Source organism: Eumetopias jubatus, unplaced genomic scaffold (assembly GCF_037043125.1).
Source record: "Eumetopias jubatus isolate StellerSeaLion01/CBP00866 unplaced genomic scaffold, mEumJub1_p1.0 scaffold_8, whole genome shotgun sequence".
Classification (NCBI taxonomy): domain Eukaryota; kingdom Metazoa; phylum Chordata; class Mammalia; order Carnivora; family Otariidae; genus Eumetopias; species Eumetopias jubatus.
In genome coordinates this window covers 85519405-85537710 of record NW_028274814.1, presented here as the reverse complement: position 1 = coordinate 85537710, position 18306 = coordinate 85519405, and the positions used below count along the sequence as shown (strand labels likewise).

Below are 18306 nucleotides of genomic sequence, written 5' to 3'. Positions count from 1 at the left end.
TAACTGACTGAGCCACCCAGGAGCCCCTCTTTTTTTTTAAACAGGCTCCCCGCCCAATGTGGGGCTTGAGCTCACAACCCTGAGATTAAGAGTCATATGCATGCTCTACCCACTGAGCCACCCCGTCACCCCGCGTTTATACTCTTAAAATTTATTGAATTTTTGTTTATGTGGTTCCTGTTAATTTACTATATTAGAAGTTAAAACTGAAGAATTTTGTAACACAAGAATACACAGGCACATATCCCATTAACAAGGATGTCGGAAAAATGATGTAATCACATGCCACATAGCCTCTGGAAAACTCCACTGTATACTTTTGAGATAATGAAAATAAAAAAGGCAAATACCATCTTAGTATTATTATGAAAATAGTTTTGATCCTGTGAACACTCCTGAAATGGTCTCAGGGACCTCCCAGGGGTCCCCAGACCTCACCTTGAAAACTCTCCCTGTGGACTATCGCCCCAGCCCTTCTTTATAACTCATACTTGTTGATTTTCCCCCTCATTTCTTAGGAAAGGATAAACATTTGTCTCCCCGGTGGGTCCTGTCCCCCACACTGGGAAAAACTAGGGAACTTCCTAGGCTCAGTACCCTCTCCCGGCTCCCATTTCTGGGGCTCTCCTAACCACCTCCTCTTAGCCCCTTGCCCATCTCCTTCTTGACCCTCCCTGAAAGCTCTTCCACAGTTCCCACCCTGGGCCAGCCTGGTTCCCCTGTCCCAAGCCTGCTTCCCTCACTTGAGGACTTCCTCTTCTTGCGAGAGACTAAGTAATTTTTCTCTGCCTTCTCCTTCCCTCCCTCCACCCCTCCCTCACCTCTGCCACCTTCTCAGGGGGCTTAGGTCGGAAATCAAGCTTTCTGGGGAGACTCCTTTAGAGAACACACTTTCCCCATCTCCCCACACATCAACCAGCCTGGAATAGGCAAGAGTCTGGACCGACAAGTGCCCCTTTGGGTCCCCTAAGGGTCACCCCGGTCATCTTGCCACCCCGCCCATTAGGTGGGGGTGTGGATCAGGCAATGTCTCCCACCACAGATGCCCTTTGCCTGGGAACCCCCAACTGATCTCTTTACTCCAAATCCCCAGGTCCTCTCGCTAGCTGCAGCCACAGGCCTCCACCACCATATCGGGCACATCTGTCTTGACCACATTGCCATCCCGGTCCAGGTAGAGGAGAGACAGAGGCCTTCGGGCCGTAGGGACACAGCAGGAAGTACCCAAGGGCCAAGGGTTGTTGGCCTTGAGGAGGCTGAATACAGCTGAATGGAAGGAGGCAGCAATGCCGGGGCTGCCAGCCAGGTGGGGGGGGCACTGTCCGCTGCAGTAATTTAGCTGGTACCCCTCGGGCTGCAGGATCCAGTCCCGCCATCCCAGTTCCTGAAAGTCCACATAATGGTCTCGCCGGCAACATAAGGGGGTCTCAGGCTCACAGGTGGGGGTCCTCCTCCTGGCCCGACTGGCTCCAGGCTCACTGGGCCGGATCTTAAGCTCCAGGAAGGGCCGCTGGTCTCCCGCTGTGTCCAGGAGCTGCCGAGGCTTTTGGGCAGAGGTGGTGTTGCCTTCTAGGAGTCTGCAGTTCAGCTGGAGTTTCAGGACAGGGGACTCCTCACCCCTCAAGCCACTAGAGGGCAGAGTGAGGGCGTGCCAGCCCGGGGCTGTTGTCTGGTGCTCTGCCAGGAGGGTGTGCGACCCTTGGTGCCCGCTACCTGGGCTCCATCGGAAGATCCTCAAGTAAAGAGTGCCAGGAAGGGTGGGGAACACGTGCAGCCAGAGGCGAGCGTGGTACAGGTGGTGGGACTGGGCTGTGGACAGGTGGAAGGTGAGCATGGAGCTGCAGGCTGAGGTGGAGGGACCTGCCAGAGAGATGGAGAAGGGATGGAGGAATGTGAGCAGGGATGGAGCTCCCCTCTGAGACCCCTGCAAGCCCCGCCCACTGCTCTCCCTAGCCCCTTTAGAAGACGCGGGGACTGCCTTGTGTCCTCCGTCCTCCGCAACCCGTCCCTGCCTCTTCTGTCCTCCCTCCTCCCACACCCTGCTCCGTCTGCCTTTTCTGTCAGTGTCCCCTTCCGCCTCCCTCTCCGTCTGCTCTCTGCCTGCCTCTCTCTTACCCACCTGTGATGGTAGCAAAGCTGATGACCTCCTCCCCATTTGCTGGAGCCACACTTCCTGGCTGCAGTCTCCGGAGGGCTCTGGCCAGCGCCGCCTGGGGTGGAGGGTGAGTTATTCTGGGACGACTGGTCAGATGCAGCCCCTCCAAGATCTGCTGCTTGGCTAGCTCCAGGACCAGAGCTCGTTCTGCCTGGGGCGCCGGCGTGGGGCCTCCGCAGGATGTACATGCAGACCCTGCCCCCTGTGCCCACACCAGTGCCCACAGCAGCACCAGCTGGGGCTGGACATCAGGGAGCCCCATGCTCCTGGTGAATGGCCCTGGGTTGGGTCGGGAGCCTCAGATGGCAGTTGCTCCTTCTGTTGATCTGATTGCGTGGAAGCCAATGAGGGCACAGCAGCAGACCGCCGTGCCACACCTACCCTCGACCAAGGGTAGAGCCACCTGTCTTCTATTGCCCGGGACTCAGGAAGGCAGTATGCGGATGGTCCAATGGGTGGCTGTGTTTAGCGCAGTCTGCCAGTTTGACCCTCACAGCTCATGGCTGGTTACCGACTGGGGCCTCTTTAGAGCCGAAACCTGGGGCTCCCCCACTTAGTGGTCAGCCAGCAGACCTACCCTCTGAGCCCCGGGATTGGCCGGCTGTGCTGCCCATCAGGGCCCTGAGGGGGGTGGAGGTCCCCCCCCCTCCCCGGGAGCTCGGGTTTCACCATCTGGCCTGGTCACTGAGTTTGAGGTAGGTGTAAGGGGGGGGGGCAATGTGGACATGCATGATGCAAGAAAGAGAATGATTTCACATGCTCAGTCCCCAAGGTCTGGGGCTCAGGGGAGGGACTCATAGGCGCAAGGTGGGGAGGGCAGTTTCCTCCCATACCTCTAGTCCTTCCAGCTTACCCAGACACCTCTGCTGCAGCAGTTCTTATGAGGCAGCTGTTGAGTTCCACTGGTTATTTCTCCAGGGTCTCTGGGCAGGAAGGAGAACTCTGGTCTCTCTCTCCCTAGAAATAAGGCTGGGACGGGGGGGGGGGTGGTGGCGCGGAGAGGAATGGCGTCCTCCTGCCCAGGCCAAGGTGGCAGTGCCATGGGGCACGGAAGTCACCTCCTGACCCTGCCTATGCTGGCTGCCCAGAGTCCAGTTGGACTGGAGCACAACGTGGAGGGGGCTGGAGCATGGTGGGGGTGGGAGGCATGTTACTGCGATGTCTGGGGAAACCCAGAGAGGTAGGGGTGGCGGTGATGCAATCTTACAGCAGGGCAGAGTCCATCAAGGCTGGCAGAAGGGCATGGGACTTGGGAGGGCCCATACCCAGCTGCTGGCTCTCTTTAAGGGGACTGTGAGAGTTACCTAAATTCGGGGCATCCTAGAAGTGGTGCGAGGCCTCTGTGAAAGGGGGCAGGAAATGGGAGGTCTAAGGACCTTGAAGAGCAAAGCAAGATGAGTGCAGTGACCTTGGTTCCCATCCCAGCCCTCCTTACCACACTTCCTTGCTGACTAAATGGGAGAGCCATGGCCCCTCCACCTCGAACTTATAAGGGTAGACTTCATGTTAGCCTTTCTCCTTATGCCCCAGTTGCTTCAAGAAGCTAGAAGGAAGTGAGTGTGATTTGGAAATGTGCCCCGGCTCTGTTTTATTAACCTCCCACCTATGTAGCCAGCGGGGACTGTCAAGAGGCTACTGGGTCTGGCACCAGGGGGAGAAAGTGGTGCTTTGGGGGCTGGACCTCAGTACCCCCAGTGTCCACCATGTGGCAGTGTAGTGCCACTGGACGGCAGGGGGCTTAGGGCCGACCAGCTTCCCAGGGAATGGGTTCCTCTGAGGAGTGGGGAGAGGCAGAGCGCTTTCCAACCTCTCACTCTGGGGACCCCGCCTCTCCTACAGAAAACACAGAAGCCGGTCCCCGTGCTCTCCCCTCTCGCCACTACCAGAGAGCAGAAGCTGTCTTCAGGCCCCATATCCCTGCTACCTTTGGTTTTAGACTTTGTCGCATTGCCACGTGCCAATGGAGCCTGATGATGGGTGCCAGGCTCTTCCTAGAAACTCAGGGCACTGTGTGGCGGTGGGGGGGTAGAGAAGGGACAAGGAGACTTTTAGACCCTTCTGTCCTTCCTACGTTTCTCCCTGGGCGGAAACATATTCAAGCCCCTCTGTCCAGTTCTCTCCCCCTACTCTGAGCAACCTCTCTCTCTGTTGGTTGAGGCTGGTGAGTGACAGCCCTCTACCCCTGGGGTCTGGAACATCGAACTGCAAAGAAGTTTCTGCCCATGGTGGTGTCTCAGAGGGTTTACCCGTCGAGGCCAGGAGACAGAGTCAAGAGAAGCAGCACCAAGCGGCTGCAGGAGTCGCTGACCCCTCTTCTCCCCTACCCTCTATCAGGTGTCCCCAATTTTCAGCTCTTCCTACCCTCTTGCTGCTGTGCCTGGCCTGGCCCTACCTCCTCACTGACACTTACGTCAGAACCCAGCTATAAATATGTTCCTAGCATCTTAGTCACTTTCCCCAAGAAGTGCTCCCAGGTTATAAATACCCCAGCCATCTGCCTCACAGGCCCGCCCTACCACCAACCTGGTTGGGTGCTGGGGGGAAGGGACAGGCTTGGGGGCGGGTAAGAAAGGAGAAGAAGCCCAAGTGATTATCTTGCCCGCATGAGAAAAGCCTGACACAGTCTAGAGTTAGGGGCCAAGAGGATCTGGAAGCAAAGGTTTGGAAGAAGACAGACCCTCTCTTTCCCCTTTTAACAAAAGGCAGAGCCAAAAAGAAAGGGAGTTAATACCGAGTCTGTATTTATTTGAAAATTTGTTGTTTTGTTCATCATGGATTTTTTTTGCATTCATTTTGCTGTTTTAAAAACATTGCATTGGCTTCGCACTGACCAGCTTTCCAGGGAATGGGCTGCTTTATTAACCTCAATGGATGAATTTCTTGGCAACCCTTTACAATTCTGCCCCCAAAGTGACTGCCTTACTTCACCTCACCTTAGTCTTGGCCCTGGGGACTGAAGCTGGAGTTGGAGGGAGAGAGGTCAGATCTAGGGGAGGGTGGCTTATAGGGAGGGGAGACACTGTGGAAGGGGAAGGAAGGGGCACATAAGACTTCCTTAGATGTTCTCCTTAGATGAAGATCTCCTCAAGGCAAAAGTGGCATGACTTCTGTGGGTTGCTCAGGAAGCCCCACAGCTCAGATCTGCAGGTCTCCTAAGGAGATCCCTTTCAGACTTTCTCCTCTGGGGTTCCTCTTCCAGGGACCTCAGACCCTGGGAGGAGGGGGTTATACGTTGAGCAAACACAGACATCACGTTACCCAAAGGACACGTGAGTTTTGCGCAAACTCGGCCTTGGGCTGCAGACAATATCGACCCCACGGTTCAGGGCTGTCTAACCAAAGGGAGGGGATGATGGGAAAAGAAGGGCAAAGGTCTAGAGAGGACACAGTCTCAGAGAAAATGCCTCCCCTCCTCATTCCATTCCTTCTTTCCCTTCTCCCTGTCCCATGCAAGTGGCCCTTGGCCAGTTCCAGCTTCCAGGCAGGTCTCCTGGATGGAGCCCTGGGGGTCAGTGAGGGAAGGCCGCCAGCTCTGAGCCATGCCTCTGCTTCCCCCTACATGTGTGCTCCCAGGATGTCAGCCTACTTGCTGACTGAGCAATGATCTGTCTCATCTCTTGGAGTGAGTATGGAGGGAGGAGAAGAACAGATAAAACCTAAGTCTTTATTAGCTCTGAGACCAGCAAAGATGGTTCTGGGGCGGGGGGGAGGAGGAGGCCTAAGAAAGAAGAGGAGGAAGCCTAGGAAAGGAAGAGGCACGAAGTATGGGATAGACACAGTAGCTCAGCCCCGAGGAGCCTGTGTGAGAGAGAGCAGAAGTGGGCCAGGCAGGTAGACTCTGTGTCATCCTCGGTGTCAGCCAGGGTCCTGGCAAGAGACAAAAGAACCATTCAGTTGTCTGTGTTTGCATCACCAAGAAGACTTAATGAAGACCTTATTTATGGAGCTGTAGGCAGGGTTAAGGGAACCAAGGAGGGATGTTGAGGTCCCCAGGGACTAGCAAGAGTGGAAAGCCCTCACAACCCCTAGTGCAGAAGCAGTGATGTCAGAACCTAGGAAGAACTGGGACCAGGGGGGAGCCAGATAGGAGCTGTAGGGACAGACCACAGTCACACAGACACATGGCACCTAGGCAGAGGGAACAGGAATAAGAAATACCCTGACCTCTGTCTCCTCCTATCCTTTGATCTCCTGCCTGTGTCAGCCCTTAGCCAAATTCAGCAGGAAGCCAGGGGCCAAAGGAGCTCAGGTGGGTCAGCCCTTAAGGGGGGAGAACAGGGCACAGAAGGACAAAGAATGGATGAGGGTGTGCCAAGAGAACCTTAGCCGCCCACCAGCGCAAATAAGAAAGGGGCTCAACATACAGACAAGAGTAACTTTGGACAGCCGTGATCTAATCTCCAGTGAATCCAAGGAAGGGGCTCTCTGGTAATCCAGAAAATCAAAGGAAGGGGCTGGGTCAACTCAACCTGGAGGGACGGCCATCAAGTGGGAAGAGTGGGGAAGTACAGTGGGTTATGGGATGGATTAAGGGTGGGCTATGGGTGGCTTTGCCTGGGAACTAGATGGCACTGCTCATGGCTGCAGGTGGATCAGAGTCCCTGGGTGGCAGTTGAGCCTGTGAGGCTTGCTGGATAGACTATGCCCTAGGAGAGAGACTGGTGGTCGTGAAGATGGTACAGTGACTCTCCTTAGATGAAGATCTCCTCAAGTCACAGTTGGGATAATTTCCATAGGTTGCTCAGGAAGGAGCCCTCCTTCTGGACAGAGACAGTAATGGAGTCATTCCCTCCTTCTGGACAGAGGCAGTAATGGAGTCATTCCCTCCTCTCAAGGAAGGGTACCACTGTGAGGGCATGTTTGCCTACCCCGCGTTGGGCTGCCCATCCACACATGGACTAACTACACCCACAGGCCTCGACCACCATGTCAGGTATGTCAGTCTTGACAATGTTGCTGTCCCTGTCGTAGTAGAGCAGAGAGAGGGGGCGCCGGGCCGTGGGCACACAGCATGAGCCCCCTCCCGCGGTACCTGCAGCTGTGTTGGCCTTGAGAAGGTTGAGCACCGCAGTGTGGAAGGAGGCAGCAAGGCCAGGCATGCCTGCCACATGGATTGGGCACTGCCCTGTGCAGAAGTTCATTGCATAGCCCTCAGGCTGGATGATCCAGTCATGCCAGCCAATCTCACGGAAGTCCACAAAGAACTCTTGTCGACAGCACATCCTGGACCCACCCTGGCAGTTGATGCCTCGCCGGTGAACCCGGTGCTTGCCCCCAACTTTCACCTTGGCTGCCACAAAAGGCCTATGGGCAGCCCCACCCAGTATGATCGAGTTCTGGGCTCCTTGGCCTTCAGGTACCAGTTCCAGGGTCAGGTGCCCTTGGCTGCAGGCAGCCTGAGCTTCAGGCCCCAGGAAGAGCTGGTGCCAGCCACTCTTGGCCACCTCCAGCAGGTGCTGAGTGGCCAAGGTGAGGTTGGTGTCATGTGAGCCTAGCACAAGGATCCTCAGCTTCAAAGTCCAGGTGGTATTGGGAGGGATCTGTACAAAGAACATGAGGCTGGCCTGCTGGATCTCCATGCCACTAGCAGTTCTATCAGAGGAGAAGTGGAAATCAAGACGAGTCTGGTTGATGTTGGAGAGGCCTGTGGACACAAGAAGCCCCAGTCACCATGGCCTTCTGAGTATGAATTCTACCAACTACCTCGTTATTCTCGGCATACTTGAACTCTCGGCAGCACTCGGCACTGTTGGCCACCCGTTCTTTCTTGAAAATCTTTTCTTTCTTGGCTTCTATGACACAACTCTTATGATTCTTCCTTGATTTTCTTTGCTGGGTTTTCTTTCTCCCACCATCCATTCAATGCAAGAGTTCTCCAAAGTTTGTCTTTGACCTTCATTTCCTTTTATTCTACACTGAAGGGAGTTCTTACACACACTCATGGTCAGCCAACACAATTTTTATGGTGGTGATTCCCAAATCTGGAGGTCTAGTCCAGACCATTTTGCACCTCTGGACTGGATGTATAGATTTGGGAATCAACAAGGTTCAGGTTTAAATTTCTAACTGCTTAATTTTGTCACATGAATGTCCTGCTGGCACATTAAAATCAATTTTTTCCCAAGTGGAAATCATTCTTTTCCTTCCTATTTACCCCCTCTTTCCATTCTTAAAATTGGGGGCACCACTACCCTCCTTATCACCTCTAGAAACCCTATGAGTATCCCTTCATTCCCCAAATCCAGTCTCTCACCCCAATGATTCTGTCTATGTATGTCTCCCTGTCACTATTACTCTTGTCCTATTTTCTCTCTTCATCCCTGCCCTGCCCCTACTGAAATACCTTAATTGGGTTTCTATTCCTTCCACTCCCCTACAACTGCTCTGGTCAGGATCCCCGACCCTTTCCATATTTCCCAATCCAATGGTTTCGTCTCTTTACATCATCTTACTTGACCCTTAAGCAGTGTTTGACACACTTAATCACTCCCTCCTTCTTGAAATACTTCTTTCTCTTGGCTTTGGTGACTCTGGCCACTTTATCTTGGCCTCTTGCTGACAGCTCCTCTTCCTCTGTCTGACCTCTTTATGTTGAAGGTCCTGAGCTCCCTTCTTTTCTCTCTATATATTCTTTTCCAGAAGGATCTCACCAATTCCCACGGCTTTCTATTCCATCTGTATGCTGATGACTCCCAAATACATATCCCTGGCCCTGACCTCTCCCTGATCCTCAGGCTTGTATTTCCAGCTGCTGATCTGATAATCTATTTGGATATCTAGTGATATCTCAAACTTTTCAGGTTCAAAGATAACTTCTAGATTTATCCCCCACAACCCAAACCTATTCCTTCTCCAACCTAATTCCCTATAAATGCATTGCTTAAGCCAAAACCTTGATTACCCCCACCCTCTACTTTAAAATTATCTGCAAGATTTGGGGCGCCTGGGTGGCTCAGTTGGTTAAGCATCTGACTTTTGATTTCAGCTCAGGTTATCACCTCAGGGTCGTGAGATGGAGCCCTACATTGGGCTCCGTGCTCAGCGTGGAGTCTGCTTGAGATTCCTCCTCTCCCTCTGCCTCTGCCCCTCCCCTCCACTTGTGTGCACTTTCTCAAAATAAATAAATCAAATCTTAAGAAAATAAAATTATCTGCAAGATCTGCCAACCCTACCTCCAATTCATAAAATAATTTCACTTATCCCCATCTCCTCTACTATATATTCGTTCAACCCACAGTCATCTTTTTCTCGAATTATAGCAATAGCTTCCCAAGTGGTCCACTCCTGTCCCCCAAACCATTCTCTATATATCAGCCAGAGTGCATTTTATTACATAAATCTGATCAGCTTAATCACTTCAACTTAAGATCCTTCAGAGGCTTCCCATTGCTATTTGAATAAAATCTAAACCCCTTAACATAGAAAACTTGTATGATTAGGTATTCTGCCACTTAACGACTATATTTTACGTATACTGGCTCTTTTCTGTTCCTTGAACTCACTAAACGTGGACTCACCTCATGGCCTTTGCACTTGTACTTCCCCCTGTCTGAAATGTCTTTCCAAGATCTTTGATTGACTGGCTTCTTTTTGGCATTCATCTCAAACATCTCCTTCTTGTAGAGGTTTCTCTGACTAACCTATCTAAAGCAGCCTTCAAGTCTACCTCCATCTAATACCTCGTCCTGCTTAACTGTCTTTATAGCTACTATCACTCTCCGTAGTCATCTTGTTTTTTCATTCATTTGTTTACTATGTACTTCTCCTCCCCTCCTCTCCTCTCCCCTGCCCCTCCATCTAGAATGTAAACTCCATGAACGTAGATTATGCCTGTATAGTCTACCACTCTCTCTAGTACCTAGTACATAATAAGCTCAATAAACAATTGTTGAATGAACATAAAGTTCAACTAGGCTTCATGTGAATTGGAAAGTCAGGAATAAGGCTGCTCTTGACAGCTCTCAAAGTCAACATGACGTCTCTCATTTTTGGTCTCTCTAAGTAAGTCTATTCCATTCTTCTTTCTGCGGATCTACTTCTTCCGCTTCTTTGTCAGTTTCCTTAGGTCCTAAAATGGTGGCCCCAGCTCCTGATTCTACAGAATCTTTTATCGGCTCCTCCGAACTAAAGTGATACGATCTTCCAGTGTTCCAATTCCCAAATCTTAGATGAAAAGCCTGATTGGCACAACTAATCTTGCTATGTCACTAAGCACCCCACCATTAGAATCTCTCTCTCTCTCTCTCTCTCTCTCTTAAAGATTTACTTATTTATTTTAGAGAGAGAGAGAGAGAGAGAGAGAGAGAAGGAGAGAGACAGGGTACAAGCAGGAGGGGCAGAGGGAGAGGGAGAGAAACTCCCAAGCAGACTCCATGCTGAGCATGGAACCAGATGCAGGGCTTGATCTCATGACCCTGAGATTACAACCTTAGCCAAAACCAAGAGTCAGACGCTTAACCAACTGTGCCACCCTGGCGCCCCTAACACTAGAACCTCTTAAGTTACCTTAGTTATGGCAGACAGACACATAACCAGCAGGGGCTGTGGTATACTATTACATTGTTGGCCCCCAGTGAACAACACCTCCCGATATTCATGGTTCTGTGCAGTCACTTTCCGTATTGTCCAGGCATGGCTGTGTGGCTTGACTTGGCCAATGAGACACAGGCATGCAGAGTGCAAGCAGAAACTTGATAAGTACTTACACAATGATGCTTTGCCCTTTTGGAAGATAGCCAGCATGCTTTATTTTAAAGAAACTTGGGCTGGGCGCCTGGGTGGCTCAGATGGTTGAGCGTCTGCCTTTGGCTCAGGTCATGGTCCTGGAGTCCTGGGATCGAGTCCCGCATCGGGCTCCCTGCTCCTTGGGAGCCTGCTTCTCCCTCTGCCTCTCTCTCGCTCTCTCTCTCTCTGTGTCTCTCATGAATAAATGAATAAAATCTTTAAAAAAAAAATAAAGAAACTTGGGCTAGGCTATTGAATGATGAGAAGCCATGTGGAGAGCTCAGACTTTGAGGATCAGAGACCATCTTGGATGGTCCAGCCCCTAAGCTCCTGACTGAATGCAGTTGCCTCCGTGCCCTCAGCTACTCCTCAGATGGAGATAAAGAACTGTCCAGGTAAGTCTAGTCAAAGCACAAAAATCACCAATTTTCTTGTTTTAAGCCTCTATGTTTGTGCTGATTAGTTATATTAATAGGTAACTGAAACAGAAATTAGTAACAGAGGTAAGGTGCTCTGTAACAAAGACCTAAAACATGTATCCTTGGCCTTGGGACTGGGTGGCAGGCAGAGGTTGGAAGAATGGTGAGGCGACTGTTAGTGAAGGTATGAAGAGCAGTGAGGAAATTGCTCTCGGAAGCTGGAGAAAGGGGAACCTGTGTTATGTATTGGCTATCATCTGTGGTAACTTGGAAGCTAGAAATGGTATCTAACAAAGTTGTGAATTTAGCTAAAGATATTTCCAGGCAGAATGCTGAAAGTGCCAGTTGGCTTATTTTAGCTGCCTATGATAAGGCATTTCAGGAGTGAGATGAACTAAAAAAGGAACTGTTCAATTTTCAAGCAGAATTTAGAGAAAATAGGGATGCCTGGGTGGCTCAGTCAGTTAAGTGTCTGCCTTTGGCTCGGGTCGTGATCCCAGGGTCCTGGGATCAAGTCCCACCTTGGGCTCCCTGCTCAGCGGGAGGCCTGCTTCTCCCATGCTTCTCTCGCTCTCTCTGTTCCTCATGAATAAAATAAAAATAAAATCTTAAAAAAAAGAATTTAGAGAAAATATTTCCAACAGGACCTGCTAGATTGAACGATAAAATATTTTTTCATTCCTCACCTTTGTCTGGCAAAAGATTCTTTTTTTTTTTAAGATTTTATTTATTTATTCGAGAGAGAGAGAATGAGAGATAGAGAACACGAGAGGGAAGAGGGTCAGAGGGAGAAGCAGACTCCCTGCTGAGCAAGGAGCCGATGTGGGACTCTATCCCGGGACTCCAGGATCATGACCTGAGCCGAAGGCAGTTGCTTAACCAACTGAGCCACCCAGGCGCCCCCGACAAAAGATTCTTAAAGTAAGAAATGGTCTTGGGGCAAAAATCAAATCCAGGGGATTGCCAGTAAAATAGGCCTCAGAGTTAAGACCAAAACATTTAATAAAGGGTCAACTGTAAGACCCTCTGTTAAGATCTAACACCTTTGTTAAAATCTAAAAAAATTAAAAAAAAAATCTAAAAAAATTTAAGATGATGTTCTATAGATCCTCTCAACGAGACAAAAGGACTTCTAAGAATCTTAGGAATATCGACCCATAACACCCTGACTTGCAACCTAAAGATGGGTCTGTCTTGATAAAGTTGAGTGCCTTTTTGTCTAATTGAATAGACTGTGATTTGTTATTTAGATGGCCCACAGGGTTTTACAGAGAATTTTAGTTGTGAAAGCAGCACCAGTTTGGACTAAAAGGGACAGAGATGATTCAAAATGAAAAGAAGTCTCTGGGCCCCCAACTTCTTTGGGCAGGAAGAAGGCTGAGAAAACTGCTCAGCCACAGACACAGGTCATTTCCTATTTAAAAGGAAAGACATCTCAGAGGGTGGAGCCAAGGGCTGAGACAGTAGATCTAGAAGGCAAGAAGAGCACTGGTGGGCTCTCCTTAGGAGGTGAGAAGAATCCTGCCAGGGAGCAGGACTGAGCCCTAACCAAGGGGATTCTGGATTTGGGGTAGACTGAGATATGTGCCTGGCTGGATATCAGAACTTTCATGGATCAGTGACTGTTCCGTGTCCAACACTCCCCTGTCTCCCATGTTGAACAGGTGTATCTATTATGGTGATCCTCTCCCTGTGTCAGCATTGTTATGTGCAGTGTGTGGGAGGCAGATAACTTGTAGTTTTAGGTCACAGGCAGTGGTGTGCTGGTAAATGTTTAACAACTGGATTCCAGAGGGAAATAAATCCCAATTTGTAGTGTTTGCCAATTTCTGTGGTATAAATTCTCCCACCACGGCCAATTTCAAACTATTGATGTGACATCACTGGATGCGGAGTTGGGAGATGTTCATAATTTGTTCTCAAGAGCCAGTAGGAGCCAGTTCCAGGACATCACTGAACACCCCCACCTCAGTTTCCCCAGAGTCCCAAGCTCTCTCTTCCTACCTCCAGCAAGAACCAGACTCAGGTCTTGCTTTCACTATTGTGTGGTTGGATGATAGCTTAAATTGGAATAAAAACTTCAAGCTAACATGTTAAATGCAAAAGGTAGAATCCAGGTATCAGTCATTCTCACTTCTAAATGTCACCTCAGATCAGGCCCCCTCCAGCTGAATATTGTACTCATTCACTGATGAGCAAATATGTGGAAAGCGTATAGACTTTGAAGTCAGAGAGAACGGTGTTTGAATTCTGCCCCCTGCAAGCTGTATGACCTTGGCCACGTAAATGATCTTCTTTGAGTGTCAGTTTCTGCTTTCATACCATGGGAATAATAAACTCTACTTTATGGGGTGGTTGTGAAGATCAAATGAGATGAGGCAGGCATACTAAATGCGGGTGGCCATCATGATTGCCACAATGTTGCCACGAACTGGTGTCAGGGATACAAAAGTGAAAAAACAAAAACAAAAACGAAACAAAAACCCAGAATCTTGGTTTTCAAAGGAGTCATGGTTCATGGTCATCTGTCTACCTTGTGCTCATCCACTCCAAGCTGCTTTTCAACTCCAAATGCAGTTTACTCCTTCAGACTTTTATTCACATTTTCCCCTCCGTTTAGAATGTTGTTTACCATTCTCTACCCCTTGAAGCCAAACTTATTCTACAACGCCAGTCCATTTGCAGTCTTCTGAAAGACTTCCCTATCTCACTAGGACCCAAAGAATAACCCCTGGCCTAGCAAGCTCTGTGCCCTCCTCTCGCATTATTTCATTCTGCCTTATCTTCTAATTAATGTATTTCCAGAAGCGGCAACTACATCCCTCATGGGTAGGAACTGAGTCTTTGATTTCTTGCTCTTCCCTACCTTAACCTTCTAAGAACATTACCTGTATTTGTTCATTTAATTCTCTCAACTATCCTCTCATTATCCCCACTTTACAAATGAGAAAACCATTAACAACCCAGGTCACACAGTAATAAATAGCAGAGCAAGGATTTGAACCCAGGCTTCTCTGGCTGCAGTTTGTGTTCTTAATCATAGGCAGGGGTGCCTGGATGGCTCAGTTGGTTAAGCGTCGGACTCTTGATTTTGTCTCAGGTCATGATCTCAGGGTCATGAGATGGAGCCCTCCATCGGGCTCTGCGCTGGGCATAGAGCCTGCTTAAGGTTCTCTCTCTCCCTCTGCTTCCTTCTCTGCACGCCCCCCAAGTATATACTCTGCTCTCTCTCAAATAAATAAATAAATAAATAAATCTTTAGTCATAGGCAGAAACCCCTTTTGAATTAAAATAGGGTCTCATACGTCACTGGAGATTCTACACTGTGGTCAAACTAACTTACAGCATGGTTTGGTTGTTTAATGCAACCGATGCTTACTAAGCATCGAGTATGTTCGTGAGAAGCAGAGTATTGTAGTGGTCAAGGTCGTGGGTTCCAGAGCTAGGCTGTCTGGCTCTGCCACTTACTAGTCACGTGACCTTGAGAAGTTACTCAACTTTTTTTTTTTTAAAGTAAGCTTTTTGCCCAACATGGGGTTTGAACTCATGACCCCGAAATCAAGAGTTGCATGCTCTGGGGCGCCTGGGTGGCTCAGTCGTGAAGCGTCTGCCTTCAGCTTAGGTCATGATCCCAGGGTCCTGGGTTAGAGCCCCGCTTTGGGCTCCCTGCTCCGCGGGAAGCCTGCTTCTCTCTCTCCCACTCCCCCTGCTGGTGTTCCCTCTCTTGCTTTGTCTCTCTCTGTCAAATAAATAAATAAAATCTTAAAAAAAAAAGAAAGAAAGAAAGAAAAAGAGTTTCATGTTCTACCGACTGAGGCAGCCAGGTGCCCCAATTAACCTCTTTGTGCCTCAGTTTCAGTATCTTTTTTTTTTTTAAGATTTATTTATTTATTTTGAGAGAGAGTGTGCACCTGAGGGTGGGGAGGCAGAGGGAGAGAATCCCCAAGCAGACTCCCCACCGAGCTCGAACCTCTGGGTTTAATCTCATGACCCTGAAATCATGACCTGAGCCAAAATCAAGAGTTGGATGCTTAACTGACTGAGCTACCCAGGCACCCCACAGTTTCAGTTTCTTTAAAATGAGATAACAATAGTATTTGCCTCACTGGATTGTTGCGAGGATCTTAAGGAGTTATTGTATGTAAAAAACTTAGAATAATGTAAATATGATTAAGTGTTAGTTATTTCTACTATACACTAGTTTCTGGTGATAACATGAGGACTAAATGACAGTTCCTGACCTCAAGGGGTCGACATTTATGGGAAGACAGACTTCACAGAAAACTTGGAAATAGGCAATTCCACACAGAGTTCAGGTTCAGGGTAGGGGTAGGGGAGCCACCAGAGAGGGAGCCCCTCACCCTCAGGTCAGGGTGGGTTTTTTGAGGATGGAAGTCCTGGGTCTTGAAGGGGGAGGGGAGTAGGTGCTGACCAGGGGAAAGGGGCCAGGAATGGGAAGGATCTTCCAGACCCAAGGAAGAGCTTGCAAGAAGCTCAGAGGCCAAAGAGATCACTTTATGTTCTGTTTCTAGGGTCCTGTCTCCAAATTCTTGACTGTCTCTCCAGCTATTCACTAAATTCTCCAACTCCTTTTTCCTCTCTGGAAGTAACTCTTCCTTCTCCTCCATCTTCTATCCTTTGTCTACTTTTCTGAGTCCCATTTTGACCCTGTTCTGATGTGAGGACCCAAGGTATTAAGATGAGGGAGCAAGGGTAGGCTGGAGGAGTATTGTAGTCCTGGTGTTTTACTTTTTCCCTTTTTACTCAGATGAGGCATCTGGCTGTTGGGGGAGACAGGGGCCAGAGAACGGACAGACACCCTAGCTCCCAGCCTCAGGGTCCAGGCCCAGGAAGTGGATGAGCTCACGCCACAGCCTGTGGAAGTTTGTGGGAGCCAGAGGACATGCAGGCAGGCAGTCTCAAAAGAAGTGAAATCTACCCGCTTCCCAGCTGCCCACTGGTCAAGTTTAAATAAGAGGGAGCAGGGGGTGGGGTGAGGTGTGGGAGCCTGGGATTAGGAGATTACAGGCCATGGCAAGCAAGAGTTGGGAGGGTTTGGGGGAGGGAGTCAGGGCTTAGGCTGGGGAGGAGACTTTTCCATCCTTGGGGGACGATCTATAGAACAGGACCCCACCTGTGTCAGCAAAGCTGATGATCTCATATTCTTGTTCCCCGTCAGCCTCTGGAAGCGTCCCCTGCGGGGGCCCACGGAAGCGCTGCATCGCAGTCCTCAGAGCAGCCCTGGACACAGGCCGGTTCAGTGTTGGGCGCTGGCTGAGGCGCAGTTTGTCCAAGATGCTTCTCTTGGCCAGGTCAAGAAGCAGCTCCCGCTGACGATCCAGGTCCATGGCGGGTCCTCCACATGCCAGACACTGGCTGTCAGCTCTGGGAATGGCCACCGGGGCTGGAGCCAGGAACAGGAAGGCCAGCAGTAATGAGGAGATCATTGCTGGGGGAGGCCCTCTTTCAGTGATACGGTTGAGACAGAGCTGTAAAACTGGGGCTCAGGATCTCAGCAGCTGCGGCCTCACCTCCAACCTGGCCGCCAGGGGCCCTGGAAGGGGAGTGTGTCCAGCTGGCATGGCTCCTTGTTGCAGGGGATAAAGTCGCCAAACATCTGACTTGAGAGATGAAGCCAGTTACAGGTAGAACTTGGCAGAAGCCTCCAACACATAGTCAGTTAAAGTACAGAGTGGGGGATGTGAGAGGAGGTTGTTTAGTTTGGGGAAAGATATGTCCCTGGGCCAGTGCTGGGAGACAGTGGGTTACCCGTGGAAGCTGCCAGACCTGGGGACAAAGGTTAGAGATGAAATTCCTCTTCAGATCAAAGGCCTTGCTGGGAAGCCTGGAGGAAAAGGGAGAGATGAGAGGTTTTAAGACAGGGCATTAAAGAGTGACTCTCAAACAAGAGGGGTCCTTGGCAGGACACTTTGTGTCATTGTCATGCAGATAACAAGAGTTTCATTTTCCTTTGCCAGGTACTTCTCAAAGCCCCACTGCCCCCTTTCTCCCTTCCTGAGGCTCATAATGCAGACTCCTTTGTTAGCCACCGCTCCCCCCTCTATCCCCACCCTACTGGGCTCAAAACTAGCCAGTATGAAGGCTAAGGAAAAGGAGGGGAAGTGTTCTAGCCAGGTCTTCTGTATCCTCAGGGGAAAGTCTGAAGGTGGGAAAGGGGCTTGAGAGCTAGCTTTGCTCACCCTTTGGGGACTCTTCTATTTAGGAAAGGGGATTTTGAGATTTCTCAGAATCCCTGGTTCTCCAAAGGTCCTCACCAGTGGCTCTTCAGGGAAGGGCCTGTGCTCCCACAGTAGGGATTTACCTGGCAGGAATGGTGGGTGGAGTTAGGAGGATGGGTTTTTATTTTAATTATTTATTTATTTATTTTTAAGATTTTATTTATTTGTGTGTGGGGGGGAAGAGAACACAAGCAGGGGGGAGAGGCAGGCAGAGGGAGAAGCAGGCTCCCCGCTGAGCAAGGAGCCTGATGTGGGACTCCATCCCAGGACCCTGGGATCATGACCTGAGCCAAAGGTGGGCGCTTAACCAATTGAGCCACCCAGGCGTCCCAGGAGGATAGGTTTTTTAAACCAGACGACCTTGGTCAAAATTCTCTCTCTTCCTTTTATTAGCTGTGTGACTCTAGGCAAGTTACTTGAACTTTCTTGCTTTCATTTCTTCATTGGTGAAATGGGAAACATGATTACCCATGATTCCAAAATCCAAAAGACCCCCATAATACACTTTTTTTTTTTTGTAACTCATATGGTGAACTGAACAGAGGGGAGGTTATCTATGATCTTTTAAAAAAATGTACTGAGACTATTTATACATTTTTACTCCAGAAATATCAATTATTTGATTATGGGATACCCCTGGGGGTATTATATAATATACAGTATGTGTATCATTTTACCTTTCTAAAACTTGAAATTTTCTGAATTCTGAAACATGTCTGGCCCTATGGACTTTGAATATGGGATTATAGATCTGTAATGATTATTTCAG

General features: G+C 49.6%; 2 protein-coding genes across 2 annotated transcripts; both read right to left on the bottom strand.

Moving 5' to 3' along the window:
• Nucleotides 1-1102: 1102 nt before the first annotated feature.
• Nucleotides 1103-2417, bottom strand: INHBE (inhibin subunit beta E). The gene is made up of 2 exons (XM_028110747.2): nt 2120-2417; nt 1103-1860 (listed from the first exon to the last, which is right to left on the bottom strand). The coding sequence occupies exons 1-2, from the start codon at nt 2415-2417 to the stop codon at nt 1103-1105; spliced, it is 1056 nt and encodes a 351-aa protein (XP_027966548.1).
• A 4636-nt stretch (nt 2418-7053) lies between these two features.
• Nucleotides 7054-16745, bottom strand: INHBC (inhibin subunit beta C). Its single transcript, XM_028110725.2, has 2 exons — nt 16433-16745; nt 7054-7799 (listed from the first exon to the last, which is right to left on the bottom strand). The coding sequence occupies exons 1-2, from the start codon at nt 16743-16745 to the stop codon at nt 7054-7056; spliced, it is 1059 nt and encodes a 352-aa protein (XP_027966526.1).
• Between the last annotated feature and the right edge of the window lie 1561 nt (nt 16746-18306).

Coding starts and splice junctions, on each gene's coding strand:
- INHBC (XM_028110725.2), bottom strand. CDS start 16,745: ATGATCTCCTCATTACTGCTGGCCTTCCTGTTCCTGGCTCCAGCCCCG. Junction 7,800..16,432: donor CATCAGCTTTGCTGACACAG/GTGGGGTCCTGT, acceptor TTGTGTCCACAG/GCCTCTCCAACATCAACCAG.
- INHBE (XM_028110747.2), bottom strand. CDS start 2,417: ATGGGGCTCCCTGATGTCCAGCCCCAGCTGGTGCTGCTGTGGGCACTG. Junction 1,861..2,119: donor CAGCTTTGCTACCATCACAG/GTGGGTAAGAGA, acceptor TCTCTCTGGCAG/GTCCCTCCACCTCAGCCTGC.